We start from the raw sequence: 19296 nt of genomic DNA on the forward strand, positions 1-19296 counted from the left end.
CGTGCCAGGAGTGCCCTATTTAGGATGACTGAGTGTCTTAGTCTGTAGCCACCCAAACACCAATGTGGCACTGTCTGATCACATCCTCTTGTCTAACCTTCAATGGCTTGGCAACCTGGCAAAAGCCTGGAACTACCAAGAGGAAACCCTTCTGCTTGGAGCCAGGGTTAGCTCTAGCCTGAAACAGCTCCAGCTGCCATGGTTTCAAAAGACTCGGTGATACCGAAGTCATATTCAGACCTCAGCCAGAAGGAGGCTTCCCCAAATACAGCTTGTGATGACCAAAACCTGAATTTATTGCTCGTGTGCTGCGCTGAGGGGAGAACGCTGGAGAATACATCATCTCATTGTGTACAGACGAGCTACAGCACGGAAAACATGACTGTAGATGTGTGTTTCAGGCTAAATTTAAGCTGTGCCTTCTAGAATGAGAGATCACAACATTTACTTGTTAAAACATCCCAGAGTCTACTGGGATCATCAGGAAGAGTGTGAATTAGGACAAAATGGGGTGGATTTCTGGAATACCTATTAAAACAGAAAGCGGACAGAATTTGTAGTCAATTCATTCATGGCACCCAACAGACCTCTGTTATTATCTGTCTACATTAACTTGTTAAGCTCTCTCAGTCTAGAAGTGACATACCCTTCTTTTCCTGGCTACCCAGTTACTGTGGGCTGAGCTATTTGTTATGCCCAATTTGTTGCTGAAATAGTGATTAATGGAAGAAAAATGGCAATAGATTTTGACTTTCCCTTTAATCTACAATGAATTAAAATGATGTCTCAATCTTACTATAAACCACAAAGAGAGATTCTGAAGACAGACCTCAAGAAACCAAAGTAAAGTGTATTCTGGAACATTACTGTTCACTTTTACAATTCATCAGCAACCATGAAGAACTGGCTCTAATCTTAAAATCATTACTAACATGTTAGTTTAAGAGTCAAGATAATTTCTATGTATAGCTTAGTCTACTTTCCTTATGAGGTGTTCATTTCAAGGTAGTTTTCTGGATAAAATTTACATCAGTCTCTTAGATTAATCCTAATGCACTGCACTCTTTTCTGAATGACTGCAGATTGCAAAGTGTCTTTGAAAAAGGATAAAACGGACATGTCATGCAGTAAATGCAATCCCTGATTAATATGCAAGTTTGAAAAGTTCAGAAAATGTCATCATACTCCATAGGTGCACCCTGGTTTTGGAAAGGTCTCTTTTTGTTTTGTTTGTGTATAAATGTCATTCTACATGAATTTCACTCCAGCAGCATTTCATAAACTCAAGTCAATGATGATATGTTCAAATATTTGAGTGTTTCCTTTAAAACTAGAGGCAAAGAAAAAATCTCTTCGATCTGTTGACACAGCTGTGAAAGACCGTGGTGCTTGCACATAGATTTCTTTAAATAATCTGAAGATCTTCATTTCACCATCCCACTGGTAAATCTGGGAGAAGGTATAGTCACTTCCCAAGGCTAGGTAGTAATTGTTCTTGAAGGAGAAAGGCTGCAGCGTCATGGCTCCTCGGGATGGAAGAGCCTGTATCTCCACAAACTGTTTGCTATTCCATTTCATAACTCTGGAGTCACCAATGAATCTCGTGAGCGTGATGTATAGGTTATCTTGCATCCTGAAACTCTTCACAGCCAAGACATCTTCCATGTTGGGGATTTCACTGTGTGGGACAAACTTTTTAGAAACTTTGTTCCACTGGAGTATAATAGGAACCTGGGAGCGGCTAGAGAGGATTAAATGTGATTTTCCATCTATATCAAGAAACTCAGCATCGGTGTCCCTGAACCACTCGTGAAGGGACTGGTAGGAGTAAAACCCTTTGTTATTCCACTTGTACACTGTTGACAAACCTGCTTTAGAGCTATCTGCTATGACAAAAAACATTTCACTGTCTATCTCAAAAAGCTCTATATCATTTGGCTTGGAAATGCGAGATACTTCGATATCCTGGAATTTGACAAACTTTGTCCAGCTTTCATCATACTTGTAAATGTGTGAGCCACCAAAGAGCTGTGCCACCACCACAAACACTTGGTCACCAACAAGAATGGCTTTACATCCCACTATGGACTGACCTATTGCCCAAAGGGAAAAAAAACACATATATTAGCACAGTATGAAGTACCCTTTAAACCACGGAAAGATTAGCAAATCACCCCTCCCCTTTTTTAAATCTGCACCATCTCATAATTTTGTCTTCTGCTACATGCTGTCAGAGCTTCTTTTCATGCGTTTTTCTCCCCAGTAACTTGAAAGATAACTTCAAATGTTGGAAATGTCACACCCCTCAAGGTGTGCAAGTATGATGCACCCTAAAATGCTCATTCCTTTATATCCAGAATATTTTTTCTTTCTTTCTTTGTTCAAACACATGCCCCCTAATATCCAAAACAATCATTTAAGCCAAATTTTATTATTCCAAAATAACGAGAGTTGTTATCTCATGACTCAGCAGGAATCTGAAAATCCCTTATTCTTGGAATATCTATCTTTCCAGCTTAACTAGAAGAATGAAATATAGTCTATTTTTCTTGCTCCAAGAGGGCCAGAGTCAGCTTTTTGCTACTGTAAATAGAAATATTGATGCATCTTATGGCTATATCACCTGACAGCAGGATGAAAAAGATAAATCTAACTCTGTTGTTTCTGTTAAGTATTCTTGGGATTACATTAAACTAGAAATATTTAGGAATATTGCAGTTGCCAGATTAGATCAGATTGGGTTATGGTCCGTTTTGAGAATGTCAAGTCACTAAACAAGAACCACATCAAAAAAGTAACAACCAGACTATTTACAAAAAGTTTTGTTGGAAGAAGAGAGGAATTCCTCTCCGAAGTGCACAGTTTAAGTAGAGCTGTAACTGCACAGATTCCCCTATGCGTGCTTGGTCACAGTCACTACAGGAGTCTTGCCCTGACACCTCTCCTGGCCCTCTATCCGTAGTTGTTTCACAGCCAGCCTCGGATGATCTACCACCCTTCCAGTGTAGGAGGGGTAGGATTCATCTCAAGTACTGTATCTGCAGCGTAGACATCAATGCTCAAGGTGATCATCCAGGCTCTTTCTGGTCTAACTTAGTCAAAAAGCACCCTAGAAAAGATTTCACCTGGCCTGTAAATGTCCCCTTTTGCAGAGGACAGCAACGCCTATTCTCTGCATGTTGACTCTAAAGGCAATCTTGACAACTAGTTCAGGTCCATAAGCCCATGTTGTAAAGGGCTGAATTCGGACATTCAAATGTCAAGCTTACAGTTAGTAATGAAACTCCCCATGGAGCGCAAAGGTGGCTCCTGAGCTCTACAAAACACTTTTTAGGCTCTGCAAAAGACTTTTGACATGCCTGTGTCCCCTGGCAAAAGTCTTTTGCTCACTTACATTTCAGAGTCTGGAGCTTAAACTCGGGCCTTCCAGGAACACATGGCGGTCATTTGAGAAATGAGTCTGGGCATGTATGCTGGGTGTGGAGCTAGGATGTAAGTCCCTAGCAGAAGTGTCTCCTTGTCACGTCATTCACAGGAAAGTAAAATACACCTGGGAGACAGCTGTCTTTGGAAATGACCTAAACTCTCAACTTCATTTCCAGAGATTTCTAGAGCTCTGCTAGCTCTCTTTGGGCCATCTGCTTCTCAATCTACATCCACTGGTACATATTTTCTCCTAATCTACCAAAACACAATGAAACCTAAAAAAGCAAAATTTTTCATTTCCAAAATTTCCTGACAAGAGGGGTAGTAACTTGTAAACTTTCATTAGGGACACACACAGCTGATCTGAGGAGGTAGGTGCTTGCTGCCTTTGTAGACTTCCCACAACACCAGAAGAAGATGCAGCATACTCTTTTTTTCCCAAAATGCAAGGTAAAAAAAATAATCTCTCACACGTAACAAGGAACAGGAGGGAAAGGTGCTCCATGGATAAATTTAGCTCCTGAGACCTCAGAACCAGTAGCTTAAAGTATCTGGGAAATTGGGCAGTGTATAACAGATCTAAAGATTCTGTGCCTGCTGTCATGGTGTGACTGAGCTCTCTATGTCAGTTAGGGACAGAATGGTTGTTAGCATTAGAAAATCACCTGGCATCCACATGGGCTTTTTGTTTGATGAGTAATCTGGCCAGGATGCTAATTCAGCATGTTTGTAAATGGAAAGTAAACGTGAAAGCTTTACAGCACATCTCTTTAGGTAACAACCACGGTTTAAATATTTCTACGTCAGCTTCAGCTGTGAAACATGCTTTCCTGGCCAGCCCACCCTAGAAGCATCCTTCAGACCTATTTGCTTCTACATGCGGTAGAGTATTTTTATATTCTATTTTGCAGGCACTTTGGCAAGAGTGAGGGCTCCTTTAACTTACACTTCAACTTGTAGTGTGATTCAGGCAGTGAGTGCTAAGCTGGGCCACGGTGTGGCATTCACAGCAAGTGTTTGTGCCTTCAGAACAATTTACAAGATCAGACAAAAAAAGCCTAGTTTGTGTGCTACAGTGAGGTTAAATGTGCATGTATTAACAAGATGTGCTACTCCATGAAGTCACTCATGTCCAAACATTACACACTTTGATCTGCACAATCCAACAGAGATTTGGGACAAAACCCATCAACTGGTACCCATCTACGAACCTCCTCCTTGTGAAACACCAACAGTTCATCAATGACTGGAATCCCAGTGTTCATATACCTGTGATATTGTCATAACTCCTGAAATTCATTTCAATGTGATCCCACTCCAGCACCATGCAGTTCTCCATGCTGGGCTGTGCAATGGCTACGAACACATCATTCTTTGAGTTGAACGTATCCACTGAAACTGACTGGTAAGGCAAAATCTGGTGAACAACAAAATCTAGAAACATACATTTACCACAGTTAGGATACATCCTTGCTGGAACACGGAGTAAGTGGTCGCTGATTATAACAATTTACACAGAAAAATGAGTGAAATACTCTGGATTTTGTATAACACTACCATGGAAGTGTCAGTGCCCATGTTAGGCATGCAGCAACGGGAAAGCTTCTCCTGCTTTAGGCTTCATAAACTGTCCTCTGGAAGTATAGTCGCCAAGGAGATCAAATAGGTAAAGAGTGGCAGAAATCAGATTTTCCAGCTAAGCTGGCTGGTATCAATGAAATCAGGGTATCGAGAGAGAAGTCTCTTTCCTCACAGCTGGAAGCTGCTTTCCCGTCAAGTGAAATGGCCTTGCTAGAATCACTTTCAAGCTGAGAGACAGCAACTTCCAGCTGAAGTCCAATAACTTCTTAAGTCATGCAAATTTAATCACTAGCAATTTGTGTTATGCTAAACCAGGCAGAAAGTGAAATGATAATCTGAAGTTTGCCTGGGGATAACCCCATTTTGGCTAGACCATAGACAAAATGGTGTAATCAAAAACTCAGTTAACATAACGTTTTATGGGGCATTGTAAAGTAGTTCAGGCATAAAATACAACCAACCTGCAAATTACTATCCAATGGGAAACTTATTCTGGATACTAAGACTGAGGAGTTGGAGCAACCTGTAAAGACTAAGAGTGTCACTCCAAAATTAAAGATTTCTTCTCAAAATCCAAGTGTCTTTGTAGATTTAACTCTAAAATTCACCCTGGGCTAAGTCAGCAGTCAGCATAAAGCCAATCTGGGGCAAAGCGAGGAGACTTGGGTCTGAATTTGATCTTTGGCCTGACAGCTGGGCAAGGTCATTGTTATCAGAAAAAGAAACCAGTATAGCAGAGTTGACAAAGAAAAGCCAGCACTTGGGTCTAGAATGTGGCAGAAGGCCTGCACTGAAGTTATGTATGGATATAGATATATAGAAAAGGAAATGCATCTTCCGCTATGATGGAGTTTCTCTGCAGAACCTCGCACTGCTCTGTTTCAAGCTCCATTTGCTACATGCCTTCACCATGCACTCCTACACTCAAAGGGCCTGAGCATCCAGGGATTTTGGTGAAATCGTAATTAAGTCCTCACTCGAGTCCCTCATTTTGGTGCATTATGAAATAATTGTTTTTGAATGAAGAACTCTCCGTCTCTGCATGCTTGAAAGCCTTGCCCTTGAGGAGTTACACTTCTGGAGAATAAAGATAGATGACTACCATTAAACAAACAGAGCGGATTCTACAGCTGCAAAAGAAATTGCAGTCTCCATTCTTCGAGGGACTATTATAAATAGAGTTTAGGCTTGATTCATAAATGCTGGTAGGAAAACAAGAAAGTTATCTTCATCCTCACTGGGAAAATAAAAGGACTGGAGAAAACTGACACTGAAGTATGCAGAAAGTAAAAGTAAGTGATAAATCATGAAAGGTAGCTAAGGATGGAACAATAACGGATACAGTCACAGAAAATCAAAATATTTTTTAAATCTTGAGAAAGAAACAAAAAAACTAATGCTGAAGAAGACATCTCTTGAAATCTGAACAGTTGTGAAACACTTTGAGGGAATCTGTGAATTAAAACAAACCAGTCTGTGTGTTATAACCCACTGCCCGTTCAGAAATCACTCAGTGTTAACACAGCTATTTTTACTTGTACTTGTCGTCGGGCTCTTTATGTCACTGGATGCATAAAAATGGGTAACAAAATCAGTCGTAATCAGTAAAAAGCAATAAACATTGTTTTTAGCACCAGCTGGAAATACCAGACTCTAATGTGGAACACGGTTACACAGTAAAGAGATGCTGCCACATCAGGCTTGCCAAAAATTTAGGTCTTGGGGGCTTGGTTTAGTTTTACAGGCAGGTCCACATGCCTTGCTTTAACGCTAGAAAGAGCTCATACAGTAAATATGGGGTTGAGGGGAGTGTTTCCCAACATTTTTCTCTTTTAAGCTGGATCAGCCTGCACGGGAGAGGGAAGAGGACGCGGCCCTCACTTCCCCCCTGTGCCACTGGCTGCCCCTGTCGCTCTCTGCCTCTCGTCCCGATGCACAGTTTCACTCTCCCTCTCTCAAGACACATGGTTTTAACACTGCTTTCTGCCGGCTGAGGGCTGGGGTGGTCCCCCCCGTCCTCCAGCCGCCCGCTCCGCCTCTGCTCCTTCGGCTGTTGAACTGGCGCAAGCTGCCACGGATAAGGGACACAACGCTTTTGCTGTTGGGCTGATTTCCCTCCCGGCAGCCCCTGCTCTGGCTGATCCCAGTACACAGGAGCACAGAGGCAGAGGGGGAGTATGTGGGGAACGCTGGAGGACACTAAAGAGAACGGGGAGCAATGACCTCTTTGGGCAGCAGCTCCTTAACTGCATCCTGCGACTTGGCCACCAGTCGGTCCCCCTCTCCTCACGGCCCTTCTTCCCCGTGGTGGAGACTTCTACTCCAGGTGAGCACCTGGAGGTGCTGTCAGGGAGCATTAGACATCCTTTCCTGTCTGCCACCATGGCGGCACAGGTGATCTCCAGCACAGGAGCAAGTACAGAGTAGGTAACTCTTAATTTGCAAACTACCTTCCCTCCAGCCAGCAGGGAAAGAGAGGACCACCTCCAGAAGACAGTCCCAGCTAGGTAAAGGAAGAGGAAGCCAAGCTTCCAAAGCTTGGCAAGATGATCCCTGCCGGCAGGTCTGAGCAAAGCAGGTCCCAGGCACACACACAGCCTGTTTCCAATGCCTGTGGGAGTGCAAGGCCTGTTTTCCAGTCTCCTGAAAGGAAGTACACGTTCCCCTGCCGTGCTTACAGCCACGGCATAGCCCCCTCGCACGCTGTTGTGGGAGAAAGATGAGAAACAAAGTGAAATGGCTTAATCTGCTTCCATGATGCAAGCCGTGAGGAATGGAAAAGAGATACTATCACAGAAAGAGTTAAAAGTGCAGATCACTGACACTGTGAATCACTTTCTCTGTGAATAAGCAACACGAGTGTTTTGTTCTTTGGCTTTTTTTTTTAACATGGCAGCACCTCTTTACATCTCTCCTCCCGTTACCATTGTATCAGTTCAGAGGACGCAATGAACCGATGGAGCCACCGAGATGTACGTTTTACCAAGCAAACTGCTTTGTTACCACATCCTACATCCAGTCATGCTCGACACAGTACCAGAAACCAGAAATGGTGGACAGTCTGATCACACCTGGCAAAGGAGAGAAATATGGTACTAAAGACTAAGGTGAATGAAAGAGGTTTGCAGAGCACTGCCCGTCACTGAGTCAGAAAGGAGAATACAGCTACAGGGTATGTTGCTTTACTTCAAAATATGGTACAAGCCTGAGCCTGTGACTAATCAATCCTCAGGGAATGAAGATGGGCATATTTACACTCCCTTTGGATCTGGGGGAGGCAATGGCAGCGAAGGAAAAAGCAGCTGTGGCCTGACGCCGCAGATGGCCAAGGCCACCAGAGAGTTACAGCTCGAGCAAGGGAAGTCCAGTTCGGTGCCGGGGACATGACGCTGTCTCAGGGGTGACACACTCCTGAAGATTTGCATTTCTACTCTACTTATCTCTGGCTTGCCTCTTATGGGTCATTTCTTCATATGGTCTGTCCCTCTCGGACACTTTGTAAGGACGACAGCGCGCCACGTCTTCTGCGCCCTCCACTTCACTACGCACTGGAGCCCTGGGAAGCCTCCTGCTGCCCTCCCCCAGGGTCAGGCACACAGCCTTCCCTCGCAGCAGCCAGCGTATGACTGGTTTGAAAACGTCCTTTACTATCTGAAGAGTATATTACAGCTGTATGCTGTGCTGCGAGATGGCGTTTGAACAAATACTAAGCTAGGCAATTCTTGCACCATGTAATGCCTTAGCTCCCCAGCAAACTCTACAGCATGTGAAATTAGATTTATGCTTGGTGTAATTTCGCTTACAGCAGACAAAGAGTCTAACATTAAGGGTGAATTTTGGCTGTAGCAACTTTATAGTTAGGTTTCTAGGTACAAAGAGATGACAGAGGGCAGGTAGGTCAGTATAGGTCTGAGGAGCAGGTAGATAAGTCTTGTTCTCGCACACTGTTAGTGCTGCACAATTGCTTAAACCACATTAAAATGAAGTGAAGCCCACTTTTACTTTGTACTTTTGCATCTTGGTGGATTTGCAGACATGGGAACATACCTTTGGTACTGTTCTAAGCTATGTTGCTCTCCTGCTTTTGACATCCCTTCATCTAGCACATTATCACGCTTTACCTCTGCTGCTCTTCTGACATATTTTTGAATTCTGAGTTAATTCTCTTTACCTTTACATATTGCCCTTGGATTACCTTTCATACCTTGTCCTGAAACTTTATTTTACATTACTAGGAATCAACTTTTCTATTGTCTCTTAACGATGATGGCTGACTTGATGACAGATGAGAAACCAAACACTTCTGATACTACTGTATAGAAAAAATGCAGAGTGCTGACATCATATACATGGAAGATGAAAAACAGTACTCGCAGCTGATATTCTCAGTTATATGATGTGACTACATTTAAAGATAGGTAACTGCAGCTGTTCGGCCATAAAATATAAGCATAACCACATGCAAGTTTCTCTTCACTTCCTTCAGCATGCTTTACATTACCTAAAATAAAAATCAAGATCCTAAACAAGACAGTAGTCAGAATATTATTGGACATTTCTTTCCAACTTAATGGAGTTCCATAAAGAACTGCTGGCAGTATTGCCACCACATTTGATGCTATTAAATCGTGGCCTATTGAATAAAGATAACAGATATAGCCACATTATTTGAACTTCTTTTCATTGCTTTCTGGGAAATACAGAGATTTTGGGAAGCTCATCTGCCATAAGTATATGGCCTTATTCCACATAATAGAAAGCATTCTGTGATGAAAATTAAGTCACAAAGTGAGTCATAATCAAGTCTTTTGGAATATGAATAGTTACAGCTCTTCTCCCATTATCACTTAATCCAAATAAAAAACTCAGTACTTGCTTTGGCTTAGAAATGTAATTTTCCCATTTTATGCTTGTTCTAGTATTCGGAAGTGCTTTGTATGTAACCCTTTCCTCCCCCCAGGTCATGCTCACAGAAGCGAAAGGGTATAGTCTAAGCTTCTGATATTTAACCATTTGTAGTGCGCTTAGAAATATACATTCTGAATACCTGTAGTGGTGCATTCATAATCAAAACTTGTCACATCATTTAACTTCTTATCCTGATATTCTGCTGGACCAATACACAGGACATCAGAAACAGTGGAATTTGTCATCTTTAACCACAAAAACAACCACTTGGCTTTGCAGTCACACTCAAATTTATTTCCCCTTAAATCTCTAAAAAACACACAGAAATAAACATATTTGAAAAGGTTGATAGCAATATGAATACTACAGAACTGTTATCACCTTGACATGCTGAATTTAAAAATATATGAGTAGCCTTGAATTGTTTTTGAACTGAGAACAGGGAAGTTATTTAAGTTTTATTTGGATTCTCTTACTATGGACTCTCCTTCATTGAGTGCTGTCTTTGGAAAAACTGTTTTGATCTAGGAAATATGCTCACATATTATCATACGAATAGAGCACTGTGATTCACGTGTAAAGTTGCTCATGTTTATAAGTTTTCATCGGATTAGGACTGTAACATAATGAATCCTGACAGTCTGGTTGTCTGCTGCAAGCCTCCTTCCCACCATCTACCACTGACACAGATAAATCCCATTCATTCACTAAACTACTCCAGTACTGCTGGTTGACAGAGTGGCCTTGCTGGTACCATTTCTCTATTACATTAAAATACAGATGTAAGGCTTGTATTTTTAGAGTTGCTGCTGATGTGGAGTCAATTTAACCTCCCTCTACTACTGTATGTGCAATTTCAGCACTGTACCTTCGATTCCTTGGCAATTTGTTTGGCTTGCAACTACACTTTGCTGTTTGGGAGAGCCAGGCCAAAAATAGGGAAAGTTGATTAGCAGCTCAGTTATACAAGAAAACTCTGACAGTAAGTAAGTCAGCAATGTGCTACCACTGTACAAAAACAAGGAAAAAAAAAAACCTTTTTTTTTTTTTAATTAATGCCTTTTACTAAAATAATCTCAGGGAATACATGCAACAATAACAGGAAAAAATGTTCAGAGAAATTGTAGTTTTAAAATTCATTGTCTCCCTTTCCCTAAAAAACAATTTACATGAAACATCAGAAAGAAGCACAATAATGCAAGCTATGTACAGCGTCATGAAAAGCAACAATGATTTGAGAAACAGCAGTTATTTTAGAGGAGTCTACCAAATAAACAACTTTAAAATGAGAAAAGCTAGAACAACAAAATGCACGTTTCTTTTCTGTGCAGATATCAGATACAGCACCACACAAACCCAGAACTTAAAACTCAGAGTAACAGAGTGACAGAAGCAGGCAGTCAACAGAAAGATTCTCATTACTTACAGTTCAATTAAAGAATCTAAATCACTGAAGACATCCCTTGGTAGAGCTTTGAGATGGTTATTGGCCAAAGAACTAGAAAAGAAAGTTAAAGCTTAGTATCATAGAATCATTTAGATTGGAAAAGACCTTTAAGATCATCAAGTCCAACCCTAAACCTAACCCTGCTAAGTCCACCACTAACCCACATCCCTAAGTGCCTCATCCACACCTATTTTAAAAACCTCCAGGGACGGTGACTCAACCACCTCCCTGGGCAGCCTGTTCCAGTGTCTGACAACCCTTTCAGTGAAAAAATTTTTGCTAATATCCAGTCTAAACTTCCCCTGCTGTCTCTTGTCTGGCTGACTCTTACTAAGTCTGAGCTCACTTACAGGTTGTTAATTACCTGGCACTGTCCAGCCGCTGGCATTGTTAATAGTTATGAGGAACAGGCACATATTAATTATTCTCATTCAAGACAGAGATTGCTTGAAGCTCACGTAAAGGTAAAATATATAAAGCTTTTTTATTGCTCAGGTGCAAATGTAACACACAGAGCAATCACTGGGCATACTGAAAAGAACCAGGAATGTTAATCACGAGTCGGTAGTATCACGGTCGTACCGGCGCAGCACCCACAGGTCACAGCTGCACCCCAGCATGAGCTGCGGGTGTGCGCAGGCAGCCGAACATGCCGCAGTGCTGCCCAAGCAAGAATTTTTTAAAGGCCATTTTTTAATTTGTGGCAGGCACGTTACTGACAGTGGGAGGAAGCTGACACACGGAGGGGAAGGGAGGTTTTCTGTGGGGCAGGAAAACCAGCAGTCCCCTAGAAGAGTTTTCTTCAAGTACAAATTACTACCAAGTGTTAAATAACTTACAGGTGAGTCAGGTCTCGAAGGCCACGAAATGCATTTCTTGAAATGGTTTCAATTTTGTTTCCTTCAATGAATCTGGACAAACAAACAAACAAAAAAAGTATTTTAAAAGACTTTAATTAACATTATTATTAGCATCACCAGTGCTTTAAGCTATGGTCTCCAAATTCAGCAGGTTCCTGGGCAGTCCCTTTAGACTTAAAGGCAGGGAAGTCTCGGTGGAGCTGCTGACATTCCTTTTTTCCCTTTCCTCAGGTGGACCACAAAGAACGATGCAGGTGCGGGGCAGCACAAGGGAAAGCACGTGACACAAACATCCAGCAAAAGAGGAACAAAATCAACAAAGCAAAAACCAGTATTCCTCTGTTGGTTAATCTCCTCTGGGTGTGTTGTGTGAGGCAAGAGACCTGCGTAGGAAAGGCTTCTGAGATGGACTTCAGAAGCCGAAGTCCTACCTTCCTCTCACAAACCACCTGCATCTTAAAAGCACGGGGCAGCACAGCGGTGCCAGGGCTGCCCAGGTTGCAGACAGACGCTCTGACGGGGAGCTCCCGTGGCTGCACGCACAGTGCCTCCTCCGCACCCACAGAGCCGTGACGAGAACTGCAGACATCCGAAGTCTGCATAAATGGCAAGACCACTGTGCCTTGTTTTTCTTCTTGCTGCCGCCGTTCAGCTCTCTCCAGCTGAGACACCACCTCTGCAGGGTGCCCAGCTGAGGGCAAATCACGGCCCCGTGCGCTGGGGGAATAACGATAGGCACGTATCGATTTCAGGAACATGCTGCTTCTCCTGATTGCACATCAGCATTTAAAGGAAGAGCTGATATTTGAGCATCTTGACCCCTGAGCACTCGAGGACGCATCCCTAAATACACCGTCAGCCCTGCAAAGCGATCGCAGCCAGGTGGCCATCAAGATATTGCATGGTACAGCTGCACCTGGATGAAGACAACTGCATGCTGACTGTATAAAAGGTTTTATGAGATAAAAGTGTCTCCCTTGCTCCTACACATCCTTGTTTGCCTTCCAGGGAAATAGAGGAAAAATGCTATGAGCGAAGGTCTCTTCTTGAGAGAGTCAAGATGGGGATGCAGGAGATGCCAAGTGCTCTGGGTTCTGCAGTTTAGACGTAGTCCTTCACAAAGTGACCGGGATCCTGATTGCATGCAAAGGGTGCGGATGAGAAAGCATTGTGTCTACATGGAAGACGTCAGAAGACGGTCAGCCATTACAAGGCTGCCTGGGGACAGGAATTCAATCCGCAGAGCAGAGAGCCAAGCTGCCTCCTGACACCCTCACCAGCACCTGGTATCCCTGCACAGTGCCAGCTCACCGGCCCATGCAAATAAACACAGCTTCACTGCACACGCTGCAGCAAGAAGATGCAAATTTGGCCTAAGTCTCAGTAATTTGCCAGATTCCCAAGTCACCAAACCTGGCCTCAAAGGGATGCTACCCTGAGAATGCCACTCTGTTCACCAGCAAAGCTCCCATCTTTATCAGACCTGTCTTACCCAGACTCCACACGGAGCCAGTTAGTTTAAGGGTGCATTGAATGCCATTATCAGTGCTGCAAGAACAGCAGGACACAGCTGGAGATATATGTATAGGTATCTGCTGTGGGTGCTCCCCATCTGCTCTTCATCCAGAAACTTTGCTTTGTACACAAAGAAACTCGTCACTCTTGTTTGCCAGTGAGGTTTTCTTGTTCTCCGTAAGGTCTCATCACTGGTAACTGAGAGACATGAGCTATCGAAGCTGTAATGGTGTTACTGGCTGCGTGGCCAAATAAATACCCAGAGAAAGGCCGCTCGCACCTGGTTCCCAAAAGGTGGAGGTGCGGTTTGCTGGGAAGAGGAAGAGCTCTGTGGACGTGGCAGGGAGGGCGACCACAACCATTAACTGAGACCACTTGTTCAGCTGCTGCTAAAGGAAATTGAAACTGTAAGGCTTTACCAGTCTTCATCCTGTTCCCTGGCTTGCAGCTGGCAACCAGGGACAGAGATGTCTCCTTTGACCAGCTGAGGAGGGGCAGGATTTTTTTTCTTCGACAGGGGTCTGGCTGCAGTCACCAATGCAACCACTGCCGCTGCATATGCTGCTGGGACAAGCTCATCAGCACTTGAAAGCAAGTCATTAATGAAACAATAATAAAATGTTTTTCTTCCTTTTTACAAACATATTGCGAATTACTTTTTTTCCTGTGGATGCATGGAAAAGAGAATGATTAGATAACTCGCTATCTCTGAAAAATCCAGATGTAGCTGAATCATGGATTTTAGCATATACCATTTACCATTATCCTCTATTTCTTGGTCTGCAAATTCCATTGTTGGCTGCTCAGCACGTATCAGACTATCAATCCTCAATGTACCCCACCTTAATACCTATTTGCGTGCAAGACTTTAGCAAGAGTCAGTTTTATGAGCATTGTTCTTCCTTTAGAAAAAGACAGAAATGTTTTCCGCAGCTACCTTTCAGCACAGGAAGGTAGGTGGAAAGAGGAATTTTTTCAGACCATATCAGAGTTTCAAACATACCAGCTCATGTCCGAGAAACACAGAGAAATGGCAGTCCTTTGGAGTATGAAGTGAGGACAACCTGGTACCAGGGCTAATACTTTTTTTTAAAAGAAAAAAGGGTGACCTAAAAAAAAAAAAAAAAAAAAATCGGGAAATGAAGGTAATGTAAAAATCAACTGAGTGAACTAAGTAAAGAAAAGGAAAGTTAAATAAATTTAAATAATAATATAAATAATTACAATTATTTATATAATATGAAATATATATTTATATATTCATATATTCATAAGTATTTATAATATAAAGATAAATGCCACGGGCAATAAATGAGATATCAGAAAAAAGGTGAAGTTGGAGAGGAAAGTTGGGGGAAGCGAACCAGTTTGGTAATCAGGGTTGTTCTGGGAAGTACATGGATCCTCTGCAAGTCCTCTTCAGGCTGCCAGCAGGCCAGGAGAGGCTCCCCCACCTCCTTCTCAAAGCCCCTCGACAGTGGTGGCACTGTTCTGGAAAGCCAGGACAAGCTCTTGCTAAGCAATGCCTTTTTGGTGTACTGTAATTGCACAGAGCCACCTTGCATTTACAGCATATTTTAAAAATCCTCTGCAACCTCTGAAAAATGGTGAGCCACTGTAAAGAACATTTGCACAGGAGAGGAACATAAATCCTTCGTCTCCCCTGCTCCTGGGAATCACAGTAAAGACTAAGACTCCACATCAGGAGTCTTGGCAACTTATCAAAACATCTTGATTTATAGAGGACAGGGGAAGACATAAAATACCAAACTTACAGGTATTCTAGATGGAAGAGACCAGCAAAGGCATCATCTCGTATAACAGTGAAGGAGTTGGAGTTCAGCAAACTAAAAATGGAGAGCAGGCATTAGGAAAGCACATTAAAACTTGACACACTGGATTATGCCCGTTGTGTTTGTTGCACATGACCAAACCAATCTTACTGACTTGAGCCCATATTGCCCCACCAATGCAGCAAACATAAAATACTGTGGGATGGTCTATAAAAAAAAAAAAATCAAAGGCATAATGTGATGCTAGTTAACGTTCACTGCTCCCCAGGAGAAATGCTCGCCATGCCATTCACCTCGGTTAAATGCAACCTGGCCCTCGGCTCTCTGGTGCCCTGAGCAGGACAAGCCGTCTTTAGAGGGCAGGTCTGCTGAGTGTGGACCCCAGTTGCCCACCACCCCTGCAGCCACACCGACAATTTTCAAGACACTATCTCAGCACCGCTCCTGAGCTCCCAAGCACCAGCACCAGCTCTCATTTATGCAGTCGCAGTGGGTCAGTGCTCGCTCATTCTGCACTCCCAGGGGCATGCTCCAAGCCTGACCTGCAGAAGGGCTATGGCCCGTGGCGTGGGAGGACAGTTCGTCAGCTGGAAACACAGACGTGCCCAAAGCGCCAGAGACAGACAGTCCTGCTGTCCTTGCAAAGCCCTGTGTCCGCAGGCAGCAAGGAAGAGTGGCGGTGCTGCCTGCTCCGGGCACTGCCTTGCCCTCCCGCGTGAACCTCAGGGACAAAACGTGTTAGAGCTGCACTGGAGCGGCTGTCACCTGAGGCAGGACAAGGCGGTCAGGGAGAAGGATGCTACGGAAAGGCTTTGCCAGCAAAGTTCCTTCTTTGCTGTATCAAAGCACAACAGCGGACGATCTCCAGTGTTGATGTTCAAAAGCACAGAGAGCGATCTCCTTTTAAGAAAAGAGCTAAACTTATTTGGTCTAAAAATCGAACGTTACTCAAAAGAAATAATTTTTGGAACATCCCAGAATTTTCCGTTATGAGTGAGTATGTCTGCACTAATTGCTTTATTACAGTAACTTATTAATCCTCTTTTTGTATGGTTTTAGGCATTTTACTAAAATTAATTTCGAAGACTAATGAACATGAAACGCAAACTTCCCCTGTGATCCTTGGTTATTATGCTAATACTAGACAAATGCTCCTTAAATTATCCCAAAGAAATCTGACAAAGATGCAGACTGCCATCAAAAATAAATCCTTGCGTTACTATTTTACCACAGCTACTGCCACATTAGACATAGTCCTGAGGTACCCAAGTGCTCAATTATGCATGTATCTCTTCTGCCATTTAATCATTCTTTTTTCTCATGTTTGAAGGGAAAAGTCACAAATTACACTAACCACCACAATTCGTCAGGGCCCAAGGTGGTGGTGGTGCTGACAAACCCCTCTCGCTCCCACGTCTGATCTACCGCATAAAGTGACATGGGCAACTTCTGACTTTCTCAACAATTGACCGCTGCCCCACCACCCCACACACCCCAACATCTCCTCCTGGAAACCTACTACAGCTAAGGGAAAGGGATAACCTTCACCTGCTCTTCCTCCCTCTTCCCAGTACCAGTACCTAAAACAAGCCAGATTCCCCCCATCTCTAATTTTCCACCCATGGTTTCTCTCAACCCACCCTTGGATTCATCCCTTTCCTTCCCAGCTGGCACAGGCCTGCTGTTTGCCCCCATTCATCGGTGGACCAAGTCCCCCTGCCCTCTGCCCTGGGCTCTGTGCTGGCCCCCAAGTCCCACAAAAACTTGGGTTTGGGACCGGTGCAACGCTAAAGAAGGTAAAAGCCTCCACCCCTTGCTTTGCCCACTGCTCCCCAGCGTTTTCCATGGGGTGCTGCTCCCCCCAGATAGCGAGACAAGCCTTTGAGAATGAGGTAGGGGTGCCCAAGGCGAGGAGGCTGGCCATCGTGCTACCAAATGATTTTAGGGACTATCTCCTGCTAAGACCAATTTTAACACCTAGCTCTGTGGCAAGCGCTTAGCCTGGGCTTCTGGCATGCCTCACATCTTCTTGCCGAATTTTTCTCTGCAGCGTGTCTTTGCTTTGTGGGCAGCCCGGTCCTTACAGGGGGAGGTGTGGAGGGTCTGCTTGGTATTAGGCGTTACAGGCAGGCTGCGCTGGGCTAGCCAGGGCACAGGCAGCGGCATGGCTTCTCTGCAGCCTACCAGAGAAATGAGTACCCGGGCTCCCCAGGGGGGCTGTACCGCACCCCGTATCTCTGTGTCTTCCCTGCTACTGCCTCCCAGGACAGCCAAATTAAAGCAAGTTTGGGTAAGCTACCGGAGCTGCAGGCACGCACCTGACTGCAACACGGGCACAACCAAGCGATTTGCCCGAGGTCAGGAAGGAGGGAGGGCTGCAGAGTGCCGGGAGCTGGACGGCTCTCCCCTGGGACAGAGGACCGGGATGGTCTGTAGGTCCATCAGGTCAGAAGGCATCCGAAGGGCCGCCCTCCAAGGCGGATGCTGAAGCACAGTCATGCTGCAGACAACACCAGCGCTTCACGCCCAGAGGCTTTCCTCCGAGGTGCGTCCCGGCAGCCTCTGCTCACCCCCCGTCGCGCCCACGACGTCCCAAAGCCAACGCGAGACAGCAGGGCGCAAGGTGAGCGCGAGTGAGAGTGGCCACATGGTTCTGGAGGAAAACTCTGCCCTAACCTTGTAAGAGCTGCAATTTTTAAAAAAGGAACTTAGGGCATCGGAAAACATTGTGTCTTCCTTCAGTAACTCAGTGCACGATTTGTGAAGTGGTTTATGGGCGGAAAACGCATCCCTCCGTGACGAAACAGCTGCTCTATCAGCGGGGCCGCACTAGCGGGGCAGTTACCCGTTACCTCCCCTTCTGCAAGGGCACCCGTAACTCCACGGAGGAGGACCGGGCGAAGCGCTAACTGGCCGTCGGCTTCTTCAGTGCCATACTTACAGCAGCTGCAGGGAGGGCAGGTGGGAGAACATCCTGTCCTTGACTTCGGAGAAGGTCCCGTTTACCAGGCTCCTGCAAAAAGAGAAGCCACCCGTCAAGCGGGACGGCCCCGCATCACCCCCCGCACCGCCGCCTCCCCCCCGCACCGCCGATCCCCCGCACTCACAGGGAGCCCAGGCCGGCGGGCAGGCTGCGCGGCGGCCCGGCCGCCCCTACGCACAGCGCCGACTCCCGCCAGCAGCTGCAGGGCGGCGCGCAGCGCGGCGGCCTCCGCGGAGCGGCGGGCGACGGCAGCGGCAGCAGCAGCAGCAGCATGGCGGCGGCGGCGCAGAGAGCCGACAGCCGCAACGGGACCGCCATAGCGGCGCCGCTGCCCGCCGGCCGGCGGCCGCTCCCCGCCGCCTCCCGCGCCCTGACATCAGCGCGGCGCCGCCCCGCCGCCGCGCTGCGGGGCCGGGCCGGGGGCGGGCGGGGCGGGGGGTCCCGCCGCCGGCCGGGCGGTGCGAGGGGCGGCGCGAAGCGGGGGGCCGCCGACGCGCTCTGCCTCCCGGGCAAAGCCCCGCCGGGAGGCAGAGCGCGTCGGCGGCCCCCCGCTGCTGCCTCCCGAGGGATGCTGCCCCAGCAATTATTTTCTTGCAGAATCATCCAAAAAAAAACCAAAACCCAAAAATTGGGGGTAGAAGAATCACTTGATCAACGCGCACCTTAACTTCAGGACAGGTATTTACGCAGGGATTCAAAATTTACTTTAAAAATAAAAAAAAAAAAAGGAAAAAAACCCAGCTGAAATGGTACAGCTTCTCAGGGCAGCCTGTGCTCATGGTT

The 19296-nt window shown here is 45.3% G+C and overlaps 1 protein-coding gene across 1 annotated transcript; it reads right to left on the reverse strand.

Moving 5' to 3' along the window:
• Window positions 1-71: 71 nt before the first annotated feature.
• Window positions 72-18831, reverse strand: LGI2 (leucine rich repeat LGI family member 2). Its single transcript, XM_059817557.1, has 8 exons — window positions 18638-18831; window positions 18472-18543; window positions 15513-15584; window positions 12202-12273; window positions 11342-11413; window positions 10055-10224; window positions 4696-4860; window positions 72-2093 (listed from the first exon to the last, which is right to left on the reverse strand). The coding sequence occupies exons 1-8, from the start codon at window positions 18829-18831 to the stop codon at window positions 1276-1278; spliced, it is 1635 nt and encodes a 544-aa protein (XP_059673540.1). The 3' UTR covers window positions 72-1275.
• Window positions 18832-19296: the final 465 nt, after the last annotated feature.

The sequence above is a fragment of the Gavia stellata genome, chromosome 5 (genome assembly GCF_030936135.1).
Source record: "Gavia stellata isolate bGavSte3 chromosome 5, bGavSte3.hap2, whole genome shotgun sequence".
Lineage (NCBI taxonomy): Eukaryota > Metazoa > Chordata > Aves > Gaviiformes > Gaviidae > Gavia > Gavia stellata.

Bases quoted from the DNA above. Each gene is read 5' to 3' on its own strand.
- LGI2 (XM_059817557.1), bottom strand. From the start codon at position 18,831: ATGGCGGTCCCGTTGCGGCTGTCGGCTCTCTGCGCCGCCGCCGCCATG. The intron at 15,585-18,471 runs GTAAGTATGGCA...CTCCATTTTTAG, and splicing joins CTGCCCTCCCTGCAGCTGCT to TTTGCTGAACTCCAACTCCT. The intron at 4,861-10,054 runs GTATTCAGAATG...GTATGTTTCTAG, and splicing joins TTATGAATGCACCACTACAG to ATTTTGTTGTTCACCAGATT.